The sequence below is a fragment of the Sceloporus occidentalis genome, unplaced genomic scaffold, assembly GCF_023333645.1.
Source record: "Sceloporus occidentalis isolate IW3139 unplaced genomic scaffold, rSceOcc1.0.p SCAF_1, whole genome shotgun sequence".
Classification (NCBI taxonomy): Eukaryota; Metazoa; Chordata; class Lepidosauria; order Squamata; family Phrynosomatidae; genus Sceloporus; species Sceloporus occidentalis.
Genome location: NW_028316981.1, coordinates 295,055,324 through 295,071,982, shown reverse-complemented (window position 1 = coordinate 295,071,982; position 16,659 = coordinate 295,055,324). Strand labels below are relative to the sequence as shown.

The 16,659-nt window shown below is 39.8% G+C and overlaps 1 protein-coding gene across 7 annotated transcripts in view; it reads right to left on the bottom strand.

Moving 5' to 3' along the window:
- Positions 1–16,659, bottom strand: part of LIFR (LIF receptor subunit alpha) — a 140,991-nt gene that overhangs the window by 41,391 nt on the left and 82,941 nt on the right. For all 7 annotated transcript variants that reach the window (XM_089496393.1, XM_089496401.1, XM_089496352.1 and 4 more), the window contains 7 exons: positions 14,970–15,144; positions 14,002–14,292; positions 10,735–10,864; positions 7,612–7,769; positions 4,147–4,292; positions 2,317–2,482; positions 308–378 (listed from right to left, as the gene is read on the bottom strand). In XM_089496393.1, coding sequence (XP_089352519.1) covers positions 308–378; positions 2,317–2,482; positions 4,147–4,292; positions 7,612–7,769; positions 10,735–10,864; positions 14,002–14,292; positions 14,970–15,144 — 1,137 coding nt within the window. The remainder of the gene's footprint in view (positions 1–307; positions 379–2,316; positions 2,483–4,146; positions 4,293–7,611; positions 7,770–10,734; positions 10,865–14,001; positions 14,293–14,969; positions 15,145–16,659) is intronic.

Here is a 16,659-nt window from a genome sequence, read left to right as displayed (position 1 = left end):
AGTAATTCACACAAACAACTGGGACATGCCAGAGTAGCCCCATGAAAAGAATAATTCCCATTCAGATAGTAAACTGATATGCAAAAGTGAATCCATGTGACAACAACTGCTACCATCTTTTGATGATCCAGTTTTGAAATATACTGCCACAAGAGGGAATGTCGAGGGAAGATCATTCTTCTTCTCATGATTTACATCAAATATGCTTGTTTGAATGTCTCCAGAGAAAGTTTAATCTATAGCCAAATAGAGTTATAAATATGGGCCAGAAAATCTAATTAGAAATAAAAACAAATAGCATATGTACCTTCCAAAAGATTATGACAGTTCCTTCATTGGCACTTTTCTCTCGCCAGACATCTAGCTTTCCTGCAGGAGCTACAAGAGAAGGGTTTCAATTACACCAAATAAATTTTTGAGTCTTATCAGCTTATATGCACAAAACACAGAACGAGTTTACTGGAGCATGTAATCCATTTATGATATTGGGCTAATAATAACAGCAAATGAAGTAGGCTCCACAGCAGTCTTAATATGAAGGAGAATATATTTGTGTTTGCTTTGTGTTGCTTCATTTTCCCAGACTTCTTCAGGGCAATCTATATGGCTGCACTGCCTAACTTCCCAAATAGAATCTATAGGGCTGCACTGCCTAACTTCCCAAATAGAATCTATAGGGCTGCACTGCCTAACTTCCCAAATCCATAGGGTAACACACTATTGTGGCTGCCATAGTGCTGTTACATTTTAGTAATGTTTCTGTAGTGGTAAAAAGGGCAATTTTTCCTTAACTACAAGCCGTGCTACCATTGAAATTCAGTGATGTGGTCATGGCCAAAAAGCATTTTCCTTTGAAATAAGGGGCACAGAGAATACACACCTTATTTCAAAGGAAATTTGCTCATTTTGCATTACCATACGTCTCCTCATCCTCCAGGAAGTGGCAAGAATCCTTCTATCCAGATAAGCCTCCATGATCACAAGCATGCTATCCAGAGACCTTTGACTGCTGTCAATGTTCCTTTGACTCAGAATCACTGTCCACAGTAAAGGCATGAAGTTCACTGTGTGGCTCCAAAGACACAGCAAAAGTCCAGACAGTCCTGCTTCTTTGTGTAACATTCTTTTAAATGTTTGCCTCCTGTGTTTGATAACCTTCCTCCTCCTCTGAGGTATTCTTCCCTTTCATCGCTTTTGAAAAGTCTAGTCTGCTCAATCCATCTTCTCTGATCAGCTGATGTGTGGATAGGTGGAACTCAGCTGATGTACTTTCTCTTTCAACAGGGCAACCAGCCTGACTTTCCTGCATATGTAGTTCTATATCCCCAGGCATAGCAAAGATATGTTTCAGTTCACTGCAGTAAAATTCCTATGGTAAATGGGGCCTTTCACACTACACAATTATAGCACCTTGTTTCTATTTTAACCACTGTGGCAACATCCTATGGAATCGTGGACTTTGCCATTTAGAGAGACATATTTAGAAATTTCTGCCAGAGCTTTAGTGCCACACCAAGCAACAAACTCCAGGATTCCACAGGATGAAGCCATAGGCTTCATGCTTTATTCTATGTAGCTACTGAAGAAACACTGCAGGTCTCCAATTTAATCCACTAAATTCCCAAATTTACTCCACAGTCCTTGAGTTCTTACTGACAAGTTCACAAACATTATAAGGGCAGCTATATAAATCAGTGACTGCTATTTTCATCCAAACCATGTCAGTGATAAACTTTCTCTCAATATTCACTTCCTCTCACAGTAACTCATCACATTTTAGACCATGTGGTCTAGGAAGCCCTAAATACATAACCATACACAAGCATCCAGACTATTCAGTCAAACAACTAGCTTCCATTTAAAAAACACAAGTTCCCATTGTTTATCTGTTCCATGAATTCCACACAAAACACCAGTGGGTTACATGTTCCAGCTCCAGGTACTATGCTACTGCTAATACTTAGAATTATTTAATAGATCACTGTGAAGTCTGAGTGTTAAATTATTATTTATATTGAGAAAGCAGTAACCAAATATATCAAGGTTCTGGCCAAAGAATTAATATGTGCAGTTCAGATTGCAGGCATAATATTTTTTTTCACTAAGGAATAATTTTTTGAAGAGTCTTTAGCTTTCCTTGGTTCATTAAGGGACTGATCAAGCCTGTACTTTCAGAACACTCATTAACAAACCTTGGAGAAAGTTTTCTTTGTGTGTGAGGCAGAGGAGGGGGACAACAATTCCTAAGATGGTCATGCTGGCTGGGGAATTCTGGGAATAATTTTCCAAACCCTATTTGTGAATCAATAAACGTACGAGCTTCTTGTGTTCGGTGTGAGATTCCTTTGCTCCAGTTGCTCCATTTCCAGAAGAAGGGCTCAGCAGCTGAACAGCGGACTTGGAAAGTGTATGATGTGTAGGGATGCAAATTGTCCACTAAAATTGTGTAGAGTGAGTTTTCTGTGCCATCCAGATGCACTTTCTGTAGAATTTGAAAGAATGAAAACAAACAAACTTTTTGTCACAACTAGAAGTGTAATTGCAATTCCATACTTACAGGATCACCTGTACCCATGCAGAAATATGAAAGAGAGAAATAATACTATCAAGCTGCCACAAGAAACTGTATATGTAATAAAGCAACAAACTTTGAAGAACTGATCATAACTGTACAGTGTTTTTCTGTATAGTACTTTCAGTAGGAAAGGAAGCAATCTGTGAAAGATTACAAAACAAGCTAACTACCATAACATTGACATATCTTTCATACAGTGCCTTTTATGTACTTTATATTGCATGAATAATATACCCTTTTTTATATAACTGACCAGCTTTTCATCTCATGAAACATGCTTAATGACATTCAGTATGTTGTGAATTCTGTGGAAGGAACTATGAAGCACTATATCACTTAATACAGACTTCCATATTAAAAGCCCTAGAGGTCTTGGGACTCTGATACATGAAGGATCTTCCAATGTATACCTTCCTGAGAACAGAGGTCTACAGGAGGGGCCTGCCACTGTTTTTCACCAGTGGGGGCAATATAGTATGAGAGTATGTGGGAAAGGGCCACGTCACCTTAATGGTGGAATGCCCTTCCAGTGAAGGTCCAACTGGTGTCATTGCCAAGTCAAGACATGGCTTTTTATTTTAAAATTTAGGGCTTAATTTACTTTAAACTTTGCCATGTACCTGGTTTTTAATTGCCATAGCCTAGTAAACTGCTTTAGCTTGATGACTTATTTGTTATGTTTTATCCTGTCTAAAATATTTTAATCTGGGATTGTTTTGGTTATTTTATCTCTATACCACTCTAAAATCCTACAATAAAGAGCATGATATAAACATTAAAATTAAAACATTTAAAAATTAAAGGATATAAATATTAAGATATTCAAACTATAAAATATAGAATAAAATAAATATTTACATAGTTATTGATTTCCATGGGTTCCATGAGCTGTTTTGCTCTGTGTATTTCAGTAACATACCAGTGAGCATTTTCTTTGGTCGCTTTCATATGAGATATAGTAGTGTGGGAACCATCTTTCTTCTGGGACACAGCCTCAGAGCCAAAAGCTGTGTGTGACTGATATAGTCACGCAGGAAGGACTGAGAGCTGACCCACACCCAGCCAGGAGAGATTGCCAAGTGCACACAAACCCAACAATCAGCTCCATTCAAAGGCCTGTACCATTGACAACACAATTCTGAGCCAGCTGGGTTTGTGCCACAGGGAGGCAGCTTTTGTGTCAATGTGGCTGTGTGCAAAGGTGTCCTAACATCAAACAAAAGAGAGGGACCAGGAGGAGAGTAGGTACGGTAAATCATGAATGTGAGATACTGAAGGTGCTTTTCACTGTCAGTGGGGAAATAAAGCTGCACAAAGACAAAACTAGTGCAGATGTAATGATATAACATGGTTTGCTCTAACAATGAAAAAAGTCATTCATGTACTAAAGAAGGAAAGTGGGTGAAGATATCAGCAAATGTATAACAGGGCTTGCACACATTATGTTTCTGAATCACCTTTTTCTGAATTCCCCAGTCTGCATCTCTAATTTCTTCTGTATTTAAACAGCAGCTTTTACATTATAAACCTGTAACACACACCTGTACTTTTGCAGACCAAAAGGCACCTACCTTCTCTTCTGTAGAAGTGCCGTTGGAAACTTTAACCTGGAACTGAAGCTTGGTTTTCATGAAACTTCCCGACAGATACCAAGAGAGACTGACATTAGTTGGGCTATTGTCAGTTACAGTTAAATCTGTAGGAGGCTGTGGATGAACTGTTGAGAAATGGAAGACCAGTTAAAATAATAATAATAATAATAATAATAATAATAAATTTTATTTGTATGCCGCCCTTCCTTCGATCAGGGCGGCTCACAACAATAAAAGCAAACAATTTTAAAATACAGATCAATAAAAATTACCGTAAAAATACAATAAAAGCATCCGATACACAATTAAACAGCTTAACTCCAACAATAGAAAAAAAAGTCAAAAGAAAACCCCATGACCCAACCTCTTGGCCACGAAAAGAGGAGGGAGGCCCGCAGGATATCTATTCGGGGAATGCCTGTTGAAATAGGAAGGTTTTTAAATCCTTCCTAAATTGGGCCAGGGTGGTAGACGAGCGGAGCTCTATGGGCAGCTCATTCCAAAGGGCTGGGGCAGCTGTGGAAAACGTCCTCCGCGAAGTGGAGGCTAACCTAGCCCCAGGCACCTTCAGTAGCTGCTGCCCAGTCGATCTGAGGGTGCGAGGCGGAATATACGGGGAGAGGCGGTCCTTTAGGTATCCTGGGCCCAAGCCATTTAGGGCTTTATAGGTAATTACCAACGCCTTATATTGAGCTCGGAAACGGATGGGCAGCCAATGGAGGTCCTTTAAGACCGGTGTTATATGGCTGGTCCTGGGAGCGCCAGTGACCAGCCGGGCTGCCATGTTCTGCACCATCTGCAGTTTCCGAGTTTGGTATAAGGGTTGCCCCATGTAGAGTACGTTGCAGAAATCCAATCTCGAAGTTACCAGAGCGTGTACAACAGTGGCATCAGTTGCTACTTTTTATGTGCTCAATTATGATTATCATAACAGAGAGGGGGAAGAAGCTGACCTCAGAGTACACAAGGTCCTTTCCCCCACCTTTGCAACCCCTGAGGCCCTCCAGAGGCTTCCCAAGCTCCAATCCCCCACCTTGCTAAAAATGTTATTTAAAAAAAAAGGCCAATTTTCAGGTGTCCTTTTATCACCAAACACCTTTCAACATGTTCGGTTGCATGTAAATATGCCACTATAACTCTGTACCCACCACTTGAGGCTCCCAATAACCCTCAAAATAATTTTTTAAAAAGGCTGTTATTAACTACTTTTGACATATCACAAAAAGTGCACCTGGAGGGGGAGGCAGCACAGACTGGCTCCCTCTCCCCATGCAAGTTTCCTGTTTTTCTCATAACAAATGTTGTTGTTAACTGCCATCAAGTTAACTTCAACTTATGGAGACCCTATACATGACAAATCTCCAAGTTTCCCTATCCTTAACCAGCCTGCTCAAGTCTTACAGACCCATAGCCATAGCTTCCTTGATTGAGTCTATCCATTTGGAATGTGGTCTTAATTTTTTCCTGCTGCCTTCTATCTTACTGAGCATTATTGTCTTTCTAGTGAGTCAGCCTAAGTTTAGTCATCATGGCTTCTGGGGTGGGCGAGGGGATGGGGTTTCAGGCTTGATTTGCTCTAGGAGCCACTTATTTTATTTTATTTAACAGTTCACAGTAGCTGCTTAACTCATCTCTAGCACCACATCTCAAATGAATTTATTCTCTTCCTATCTGCTCTTCTTTACTGACCAGCTCTCACCTCTGTACATGCTAATGGGGAATCCAATGGCTTGGTCAATCCTAATTTTAGTATTCAATTACATATCTTGTCTAGTTCCTTCATAGCTGACTTTCCAGGTCCTAGTTTTCTTTTGATTTCATAAGACCTATTGATCCACAACTACAAAAACTCATACTACTAAGGGCCTCATGCTAAGTTTCTGAAACTAATTTTGAAGTCTGGGTGAGGGTGCACAGAACAAATTTCTGCCCCTCAAACAATTCTGAGGTGGAAGCAAAACGAAGAAGGTTGTTCTGTTTCTTGGTAGGCACTCAGATACAGAGCTTGAAAAATCTACTTTTGGGAGATCAAAAAAAGTTTTTTCCAAGTCCTAATTGTAGAGAACCAATCTGGCATACAGCAAGCCTGTGCACAACCACTTTCTTCCTTCAGCTGAGAAAGGGGTTGCTCTGCCTCAGAATGTCCCTCAAGCATATATCCCTCTGCTTTTGTATCAGATGCAGAGAATGTCCCCCTGTTTTGGTATCAGATGTAGAGAAAACCCACTGAAAATATAACTCTCATCTCCAGCTCAGAGGTGGAGATGGAGTCAGAAGCTTCTTATTCATTTGCATCTCGAAAATATAGACCCAAAATAAATGCAAGCTTTAGCAAAAAAAAAAAAAAAAAAGGGGTGGGTGGGTGGGTGGGTGGGAAACACACAGTCTTCCCCCTCCCTTTATCCCCAGAAATAGAAGAAGTTACAGTTACATGTCAGTCATAAGAGCCAGGCTTTCCTCTCAACTTGAGGAGAGATACTCCTGATGAGATACTCATGGTGTTGTTATCCTCAGTCTTCTTCAAAGCCTACTCAGCGGTCAGTGGGAACTTGATGATGGCATCAAGAGATACTCTTTTTCCACATATCCACAACAAAGTATTCAGATAGGGGTTTGTTTGTTTTTGTATAACCACGCCAAATTATGCCAACATTTTCTCCAATTTGATGTGGTTTTGTGTGCATTTTCCCTGAATATATGCATTTTTGTATATATTTGTGAGAATTGTATCATTCTGAAAAGTGTGGGTTTTAGTGCGAATACAAATTTTAATTGTGCATGGGCCTGACAGTTTAAAATTTGCTTACATACTAAAACCCACACTTTTCAGAATGATACAGTCCTTACAAATACTTACACAAATGCATATATTCAGGGAAAATGCACACAAAACCACATTATATCAGAGAAAATGTTTGCATAACTATTACTAGTCATTGACCAAAATAAATATATGTATGTATGTTCACATAACCAGTACACAGCCGAAAAAGTGCATATAAAAACACAAATGTGAGGGGAAATGCGCACAAAGCATGGTAAGAATTTCAGAGTGCTCTTTTTAGGATAAATTTTGCCACTTTCACAAAATGATGAAACATGTGCCAAAATAAACTTTCAGTTGAGTAAATGAAAAAATTGACAAAATAAATATTAGTAGACTACGTCATCCATAAACACTACATCAGAATTTATTCTTGGATTATTGCTATATTGGTTCCAAAATGCATACAAGCAGTACCTATCTGATTCATCAGTGAATAAACACAAGCTCTGTGTTAGTCATAATTAAATGACAGAAGAGAAGAACCACTTAATGAACTTCCACTTAAATATATGAACAGAATCCTTCTTTTCAAAACCACATATCTTTGAAGTGCTTGACTCAATAATAACTTTTGAAATGACTTAATTCTTTGTCACTGTATACAGATAAATACTTACTCCTATATTTTACATTGATTGAAAGAGAAGCTTCTGATTGGCCAAGATGATTGGCAGCATGGATTGTGATAGTATACATTGTTTGATTGCTCAGAACCAGTAAATTACACTGATAATGGTTATTGTCTCCTGTGTATTTAACGTATCTCCCAGATATTCTGCAAAGGTAAAGGGAAAGATGTGGTTAAAGTCCAGGAAATACAAAGTATTTTTAATTAGAATTTTTTTTGGCAGTTGCTGAAACTGTGATTTGAACAGAATATATCAGAGCTGTCTATTTTTTTAAATACCCAGAATAATTAGATAGCAATAAATATTTTATCTATCAACTCAACAATTATGTTGAAAGTATTGTTTCTTCCTTAGTTCCTTCCATTCCTGCTTCTTCTCACTAGAGCCAATTGAAATGAACATGCAGATGCTGACTATCTTTTTTCAAGCAAATCAAACCCTTTTTAATTTGGCAGACCCTTGAGAATTGATTTTTCATGGCAAATGGGCCCAGTACAATGTGCTGGGCCTTTAGTTTTTGTTGTTGTTGTTGTTTTAATCTGTTTTAACTAGTTTCAGAATTTATGATGGTTTAATTGCTTTTTAACATATGTGTGCTGTTATTTTGAGGCTATCACCTATGTAGAGAGACCCTGCAGCACCTTTGGGACTAAATGAAAAAAGGAATTCAAAGACATAGCCATGAAAGTCTGTAGAATCAGTATGTGGAGAGTCATAGCACCTTTGAGATTAGGGCGGGTTATAGACCGCCGCTTTGAGGCGGTCTGCCGCCGCCGCCGTTTGCTCCGTAAGGGAGCTGTCGCAGCCACACCGCGCGGCTCCCTTGCGGAGCAAAAAAGAAGCTCCAAAATGGAGCTTCTTTCTGCGGCTCCCTAATGACGTCGTGAGGCGCCGCTGGTGCACTCGCGACGTCATTAGCACCGCGACACGTCTGGACGCTATGCGTCCGATACGTAAACATGGCGGCCCCCATGTGGAAGGGGCGCCGCCATGTTATACGTATGGAATACGTGCTAGGGTTAGGGGGGTGCAGAAGCACCGCCCCTTCCTAACCCTAATACGTATTCCATACGTATTTTTTGGTGGTTTGTAACCCGCCTAACTAAAGAAAGAAGTTGGCAGCATGAGCTTTCTTAGTTAGTCCCAAAGGTGCTACAAGATCTCTCTACATACTGAAATAAAGAAGTTGGCAGCATGAGCTTTTGTAGATTTAAGTCTACTTCCTCAGTTTAGGAAAGCTCATGCTGCCAACTTTTTTCTTTCATAGATTTTTGTGGGTTTTTCAGACTATGTGGCTATGTTCTAGAAGAGTTTATTCCTGACGTTTCACCAGCACCTGTGGCTGGCATTCTCTGAAGATGGCAGCCACAGGTGCTGGTGAAACATCAGGAATAAACTATTCTAGAACATGGCCACATAGCCCGAAAAACCCACAAAAATCTATGGATGCCAACCATGAAAGCCTTTGACTTTACATTCTTTCTTGCAGTTATTGTCAAAAGTGCTACAAGATCTCTCTACATAATGATTCTACAGACTAACATGGTTGTATCTTTGAATTTGTACCTATGTTTGTTTTAACTGTTGCAAGTCACCTTGAGTACCAAACTGGGAAAAAGCCAGGATATAAACAACAACAAAAACAACCACAATTTGTATATAAACTTTAAAGCGATGAACCATCATTCTTAGTATGCTCATAATTCTCCCTGTCTCACAAAATGGAGAAACAAAGCACACACTAACTTATTAAACCAAGATCTGATTATTTAAATTGCACAATATTTGACACAAACACTTTCCACAGAGGTAGCAAAAAGGCCTCTCCTTTTCAATACCTACATTGTTGTTGTTGTTGTTGTTATAAATGCTCTCAGTGCTATTATCAGTTAGGGAAATTCTGACTGACTATGTAGCATTAGTGTATCATTCTATCCCATGGGATCATGATGGGGCAGAACCTACCATCTGATGAACCCAGCTACAAAAGGTAGCAACAACAGTGGGGGAAAAGTGGAAAAAGGGAGTATTCATACTATTTAATTGAGTTTTGGTAGAAAATTTCACAATACCAAAAATGGAAGTTTTAATTTAAAAAAAAATCAAGATGAAAATATTTGGTAAACATTTAATTGCAATTACTGCTATTTAGAGACTAGAGGGCTTTTGTTGTTGTCAGTTTTGTTCATATCTAACTGTCCTGATGGCCAGTTTAGGGCTTTTAGAAACAGCCCACAGCAAAGCAAAGAAGAGATCTTTGACAAACTATCTGAGGTCCCCTACCATCACTTCTTTATATCATAGTTATCATCTATTGCCAGTCTTCATATCTAGAGATGTACATGATCATGATCATTGTCCTTACAGACAAGAAGCAATAATACCTGTTGTATTCTACCTGCTGAATGAGAAGAGAAAAGTTTCTACACAGTTCTGAATCACTGTGCTTCAGGGTGTATTTATATAGAGAGAAATACCCCTTTTCCTATGCAGGAACACATTTTCTGTGTAGAAAATATACTTTCTGTAAAAAAAGGTGTATATGGTTTTCTGTGCAGAAATGCAATTTCTGAGCAGCGTAGATATGATTTCTCTTTGCAGAAATAGTTAGGGACTGCTGTGCAGAAAACATATATTTTGCACAGAAAAAACACATATGTTGCTGTGCAGATGTATACTTATCAAATTGCAAAAAATCTTGCAATCGACTTGTGACTATTAGTATACCAATTTGGTTTCCTGAGCATATACATACCAAATGGATATTCTTTCCATTGTATTTACATCTACATATCATGAACAAAATAAACTAATGACTATTGTTTTTTAAATTTTATTTTCAAAATTTGTACAAAATTAAAAATCTATTTAAACAAATGGCATTTTTACACAAAAAAGTACAGCCTAACTACTGTCTACAATTTAGGTCATGCCAAATCCTCATAAATTATCTCTTTAGAAAAAGTAACCAGCAAAAATATCAGCTGCTGTAGGCTATATTGCAGAGAAATGATCTGGCAAAACCACCTTTGTGTATTTCTCTATGAAACTGATAGGGTCACTGTAAGTTGTCAAAGGCACACATACACAATACATAAGAAAAAGATTTACCGTTCAATTAAAGTGTAGGATGTTTTTCGTTGGCCATATAATTTAGTGGGCCTTCCCTGTTCCCATTTGCATATTATTTCCTTTAAATCCTGTGTTTCGCAGCTTACATTTTGTGGAACATCAGGGGGGTCTAAAAAGCAATTACACATACATATACACACTTGTTGAACTACACGTCACAACTGCCTTGAAAGTTCTCTGTTGCAGAATATACATGGATGCTATGCATGTTTATTGTGCCCAGTTTCTGGTTATACTGAATATATAATAATCCACCAACAGCACTGATAGCACTGATTTAACTAGGCTCTAGAATGTCCAATTCCTAGAGTTCTGTAAGGGAAGCCACTACTGAAAGCTGGACCCTAATTTGCTCTATAAAAAGAACATTTTAGCCACATGAAACAAGAGCAGTACTGCATGTGCTAACCTTGTATAAAGCCAACATGGCAGTAAACCTAAGAAACTAGACATCCTTGCGCTCCGACAACCAGGACTTGTTATTAAATACTGAATATATTAAATATGGGCACTCAATTGGATTAGGCAAAACACAGAGAAGGTATGCAGAAAGACCTGCTCTTCCAAGTTCCCCAGACAATTCTTTTAAGAATCAAATTTCACCATAAGTGCTATCTTAAGCTCCAATGTGTCACAGTTTCAAATTAAAAATCTCTTATGTTGAAAGATAATCTCTTTTCCTATCTTTGAAGAGAGGGAAGCCATCAAATTCTTTATATTATATATAACTAAAGAATAAACCGAAAAACAAAGATAAGTTTATCTCATAAAAAGCTTTATTTTCCCGAGCTAACAGCAATCCCCCCCCCCCCCAAAGTTTTCAGGATGAGACCTGCAAGGGAGCCCAACTGTCCTGTCTCCAGCAAACCTTCATTTTTTAAAGGTTTCTGTACTTCCAACAGTTAAGTTTGATGAAATGTCTGGGGATGAAAACTTGGGTTATCAGATCTCGGGATCTGGCCCCTCTTCTGTAGTCCTCAGGGCAAGGGGAAAGAATCTCAGCAAGAGAGCTTCCTCGAGAAATGTGTATGTGTGTTTGTGCCTTTCTCATTTGTTAGATTTGATGTTTTTACTTCAATAGCATACTTTGTGCAACTATGGTTAATACTTATGGTATCGTGCTTAAAGATGGATGGCCATCTGTCAGGAGTGCTTTGATTGTGTCCCTGCATGGCAGAAGGGGGTTGAATGGATGGCCCTAGAGAGTCTCTTCCAACTCTAGGATTCTAAGGTGGATCCCCAAGTCCAAGTTTTCAAAGAGAGTAGTCATCTAAGAAGCAGAGCCCTCCCTCCAGTCCATCTGCCTTGGTCCAGGCCTCAGAGGGAGAGAAGAACGGCTGGACCTAATCCCCTTCCCCACCACCATTCCCTTCTCCTTTTATGTCATGTCTTTTTAGATTGTAGGCCTGAGGGCAGGGAACCATCTTATTAAAAAGATTGTATGTACAGCGCTGTGTAAATTTACAGAGCTATATAAATAAAACATGATGATGATGATGATGATGATGATGATGATGATGATGATGATGATGATGGAATTACCAGAGTTTGTCTCCTATAACATCATCCTTCAGCATCACCAGGGCCTGCCCACTATAACATCACATGGGGGTCATTTATAGATATCAGGTTTGGCTGTGTGATAGTCCTGACCTGGTAACCCTAATGAAAACCTCTTGTCGTCATTATATTTTCTCAGGAAACGTCTCAGCAAGACATTGCCTTATTGCCAGTCCTCCCAGTGTTCTCCCAGTTCAAAGTAATCCTTGCCAACAAGGAAAACAGAGACATGGAAGGTTTGCTGAAGGAAGTCTGTCTAGCTATACTGGAGTTATACCTCTATGCCCCTCCCCATCAAGTATTTTTTGGCTGAGAGGTTGGAGAATTTCATATTTTCTAGGAATGAATTGAGGTAACACTCTTTGGGATGCCCTGGAACAAGCTGGTTTCGATAATGAGTTTCACAAGGGTTCTCCTATTTCCAGGAACATCTTCACTCTGCCTGTGTTTCCTTTTAAAAACCAGGTTTGTGCAGGAGTGGAAGGTAGGAAATTCTCCTGGTTCCCCTTCCTTTTCAAGAGGAAATTTTCTTGGAGTGGAGAAAAACAACAGAGAAGATGCTGGAGAAATGTCAGGAAGAAACTCTTCTAGAACATGGCCACATAGCCCGAAAAACCCACAAAAAAAAAAAAAAAAAAAAAAAACTATGGATGCCGGCCATGAAACCCTTCGACAAAACAACAGAGCGTTTGATGTTAACAAACAGAGGCCCTTATCACATGTAGGTGGTTTAGGAGGAGGCAGGGGATGATGGGATAGGCGGCAGGGTAAAGGAGGGGAGCAGATCGGGGTCTAGGAGGAGGCAGGGGATGATGGGATAGGCAGCAGGGTGAAGGAGGGGAGCAGATCGGGGTCTAGGAGGACACAGGGGATGATGGGATAGGCGGCAGGGTGAAGGAGGGGAGCAGATCGGGGTCTAGGAGGACCCAGGGAATGATGGGATAGGCGGCAGGGTGAAGGAGGGGAGCAGATCGAGGTCTAGGAGGATGCAGGGGATGATGGGATAGGCAGCAGGAGGGGAGCAGATCGGGGTCTAAGAGGATGCAGGGGATGATGGGATAGGCAGCAGTGAAGGAGAGGAGCAGATCGGGTCTAGGAGGATGCAGGGGATGATGGGATAGGTAGCAGGGTGAAGGAGGGGAGCAAATGGGGGTCTAGGAGGACGCAAGGGGATGATGTGATGGGTGGTAGGGTGGCAGAAAGGAGAAGATGGCATGAAGGAGGAGGGGAATGACGGAGCAGGACGCAGGGGGCCAAGGGGGGGGGGCGACATCGGAGTGATCTTCCACACCAAACCAATTTGAAGTGAAATCGAAGTGAGCTTGAATGCGAATTCTGTGAATTCCCTTTTTTCTGGAACTCATTAAAATGAGGAGTCACTTTGGAATCACTGCCGAAGCCCCACGGAAGGAGCTCCCATAGAAAGGAATCGCGTCTGAAAACACATTCACATTATGACATGAATTCGCATCATTGGACCCACACTCACGTTGGAACTGAGTTGCAAAAGCTCTAAAAATCTCTGTGTGATAAACCTCTTAGTGCACACTGATCTCCAGGGAAGATTTGAAATCAAGCTTGGAGTAAACCACAGACTTACACACTGGCGTGGTGGTTCTCCATTCACCCCTAAAATCTGGAGCCATCACAAAAAGTCTGTTCAACTGCTTCATTCAATATACTTACAGCCTGCAAACAAAACAGTTCCATATAAGGGAGTGTCGGGGTTGGGCGGAATCTCTCCTTGACACCATATATTAGTCCCAGATGATGGTGATGCTGAGACATTTTGCACATGGATTAACTTGCTCCAGTTGGAAAGAGAGGCCACTGGACACTGCTGAGGTGGACACGATTGATACTTCAGCAGAAATTTACTTTCTCCTTTTTTCCACACACAGCAGAAAGTCATGTTGGAACCTACTGGCACTATTCTCTCAATAGGATACACTGCGCCAAAAGAGCCTGTATCTTTTCCTGCAATGAAAAGGACAGCATTGAAGAGAGGAAAGATCTGCAATATTTGATCGTTTATCCATTTTAGATGAACAGCTGTATGGTTGTTTACTTTAATAATGTTCTCAATCAAGCCCATCCAAATGAATGGACAGTGTGACAGAGTACTGAGTACTCATTCCAAAAGTGTATTCCTTAGTCTCATACGCATAGTCTAGAAAGCTACAAAGGAATTCATTTGGGAGAGAAACCCATTTGGGAGGTGAAGCCAAGAAGAGTCTTAACACTTCTACACCCAAGATGGGAATTGTGTGATCCTCCAGATGTTGTTGAACTGCAACTCCCAACATGATTCATTATTGGGTATGCTGGCTAGAGCTGCTAGGAACTGCGGTTCAACAACATCTGAAGAGCCACACAGCTCCCATATCTGTTCCCTAGTATCCAACCACCTCCAGCTCCCTAAATTTAAGTACAACTTCTACACCAGAACTTTCCATAACTGTTGCAAACATGGTTACAAAACAATCTTAGATCCACTTATAAAACAACAAAAGCTTACAAGTCCTTTACTAAACAGTGTGGTGGAAAAAATAATATTAATCAGCAAGTCATTCACTCTATATTTCTACCATCAAAACTGTCCTTTTGATAAGATGATTTTTATTCAAACACTGTGCTCAGTACCATCGTCTTACCAGGAATGTGTTCAGTTTGGCTCCATTCACTCCAATCCTTTATTCCAGCAAATATATTATCGTGAAGAAAACAGCGAATCCTTACATAATGTGTAGTACAATTAAAAGGCAGATTCGATGTCCATTTCCAATAGAGGAGGGTGTCATTGCCAGTAAGTGTAGAACTATATGTTATCTACAAATATAAAAGAAAGGATTCAAAATACTTTTCTAAAACTTCAATGTCTGACTATTTTGGATTCTTATGTTGTTTGACAGATCATATATAAGAACCTGGTTAATAAAGAGACTGTTACAGACAGCCAAAATAAAGCTGCTTCGAGTCACAGTGGAGGTATGGTGTTTCAATGATGCATGTGTCCTAAGAGTCCAGAAGTTGCACCAAAGCCACGCTCCAGCCCTAAGAACTGGAGCGTGGCTTTGGTGTGGCTTCTGGACTCTTAGGACACATGCATCATTGAAACACCATACTTCCACTGTGACTCGAAGCAGCTTTATTTTGGTTGTCTGTAACAGGCCAGTGAACACTATTTCCAAGTTTTGAACATTAGTCCAGGTTACAGATCACCCTAAAACATGGCCTAGCAGGATATAAACAGAAAGGAAGGAGCAGCCACAAACCTTTAGACTTCCTTCCTTTGCTTCTTACCCCATTGCCATAGGCACTGTAGCTTTTGATCACTTTCTAAAGAAGTCAGTTTCTGAACCTAGAACCATGGTTTAGGAAGCCAAGAACATTATAAATCCAAAAGCCCAGTATTTGAATGGCCTTGTTACAAATCTCACGAATTCCACAAATAACAAATGTCCACCACCACACAGACACAGACATCATTTGGTGCAAGCCCAAGACTTACTTCACAGTACACATGAATAATTCAAAGCTGTAGTAATTTGGTGTACACATATTCAAATAGTTCTAAAATATCTAAGCATGCTGTTCAGCTCAGATTTAGAAGCCCACTACTTTCTTGGATACATCCCAGCTACAATTTCTTGTCTATGTTGCCACTTCATGTTCCATATATTTGGTTAATTTTTTTTAATGGACTTGACCTAAATTTAATTACTAGACCCAACTAGAGTAGACTCACTGAGTAGACTCAATGGGTTTTATGTAAGTGTTGGCATACCTTTCAGCGGCTGAAATCCATCAATCTACTCTACTAAATGGAACTAGGAATTGGAATTAGACCTAAATGTTTTAATTAGAAAATACTTTTTAACATAGGCGGGATTTTAAAAGTACAAATGAATTCCCTAAAAATTAATTGTTTTCTTTTTCTCTGAGGCTTCTGAATACTTCTGTTTGGGTTTTTTTTTTCCCCCCAGCATAATTCTTCTGTAGTTTCAAATTCCTCTCCCAGGTCCTCATTTATTATTAGCCTTCATCACAATGCTCCTGATGTATAGGAACAAATGTTTAGGTATCCAATATGTAGGGAAATTGCAGAGTTAATTTCTTGATATTATATTGAAGCTATTTTATGCACTCTTCAGGCTGAACACTTTCAAGATCTTCAGCAAAATCAAAAGGCTCTCCTCTACCCCTTTCATTTTCAGAACAACCCTGCGAGATAGATTTAGGTTCAGAGATATGGCAAGTAGCTCAGAGTCACTTTGTGAGTTCACAACTAAGTAAAGATTTGAATTTCAACTCTGGAACCTGTTCATCACTTTAATCACTGAA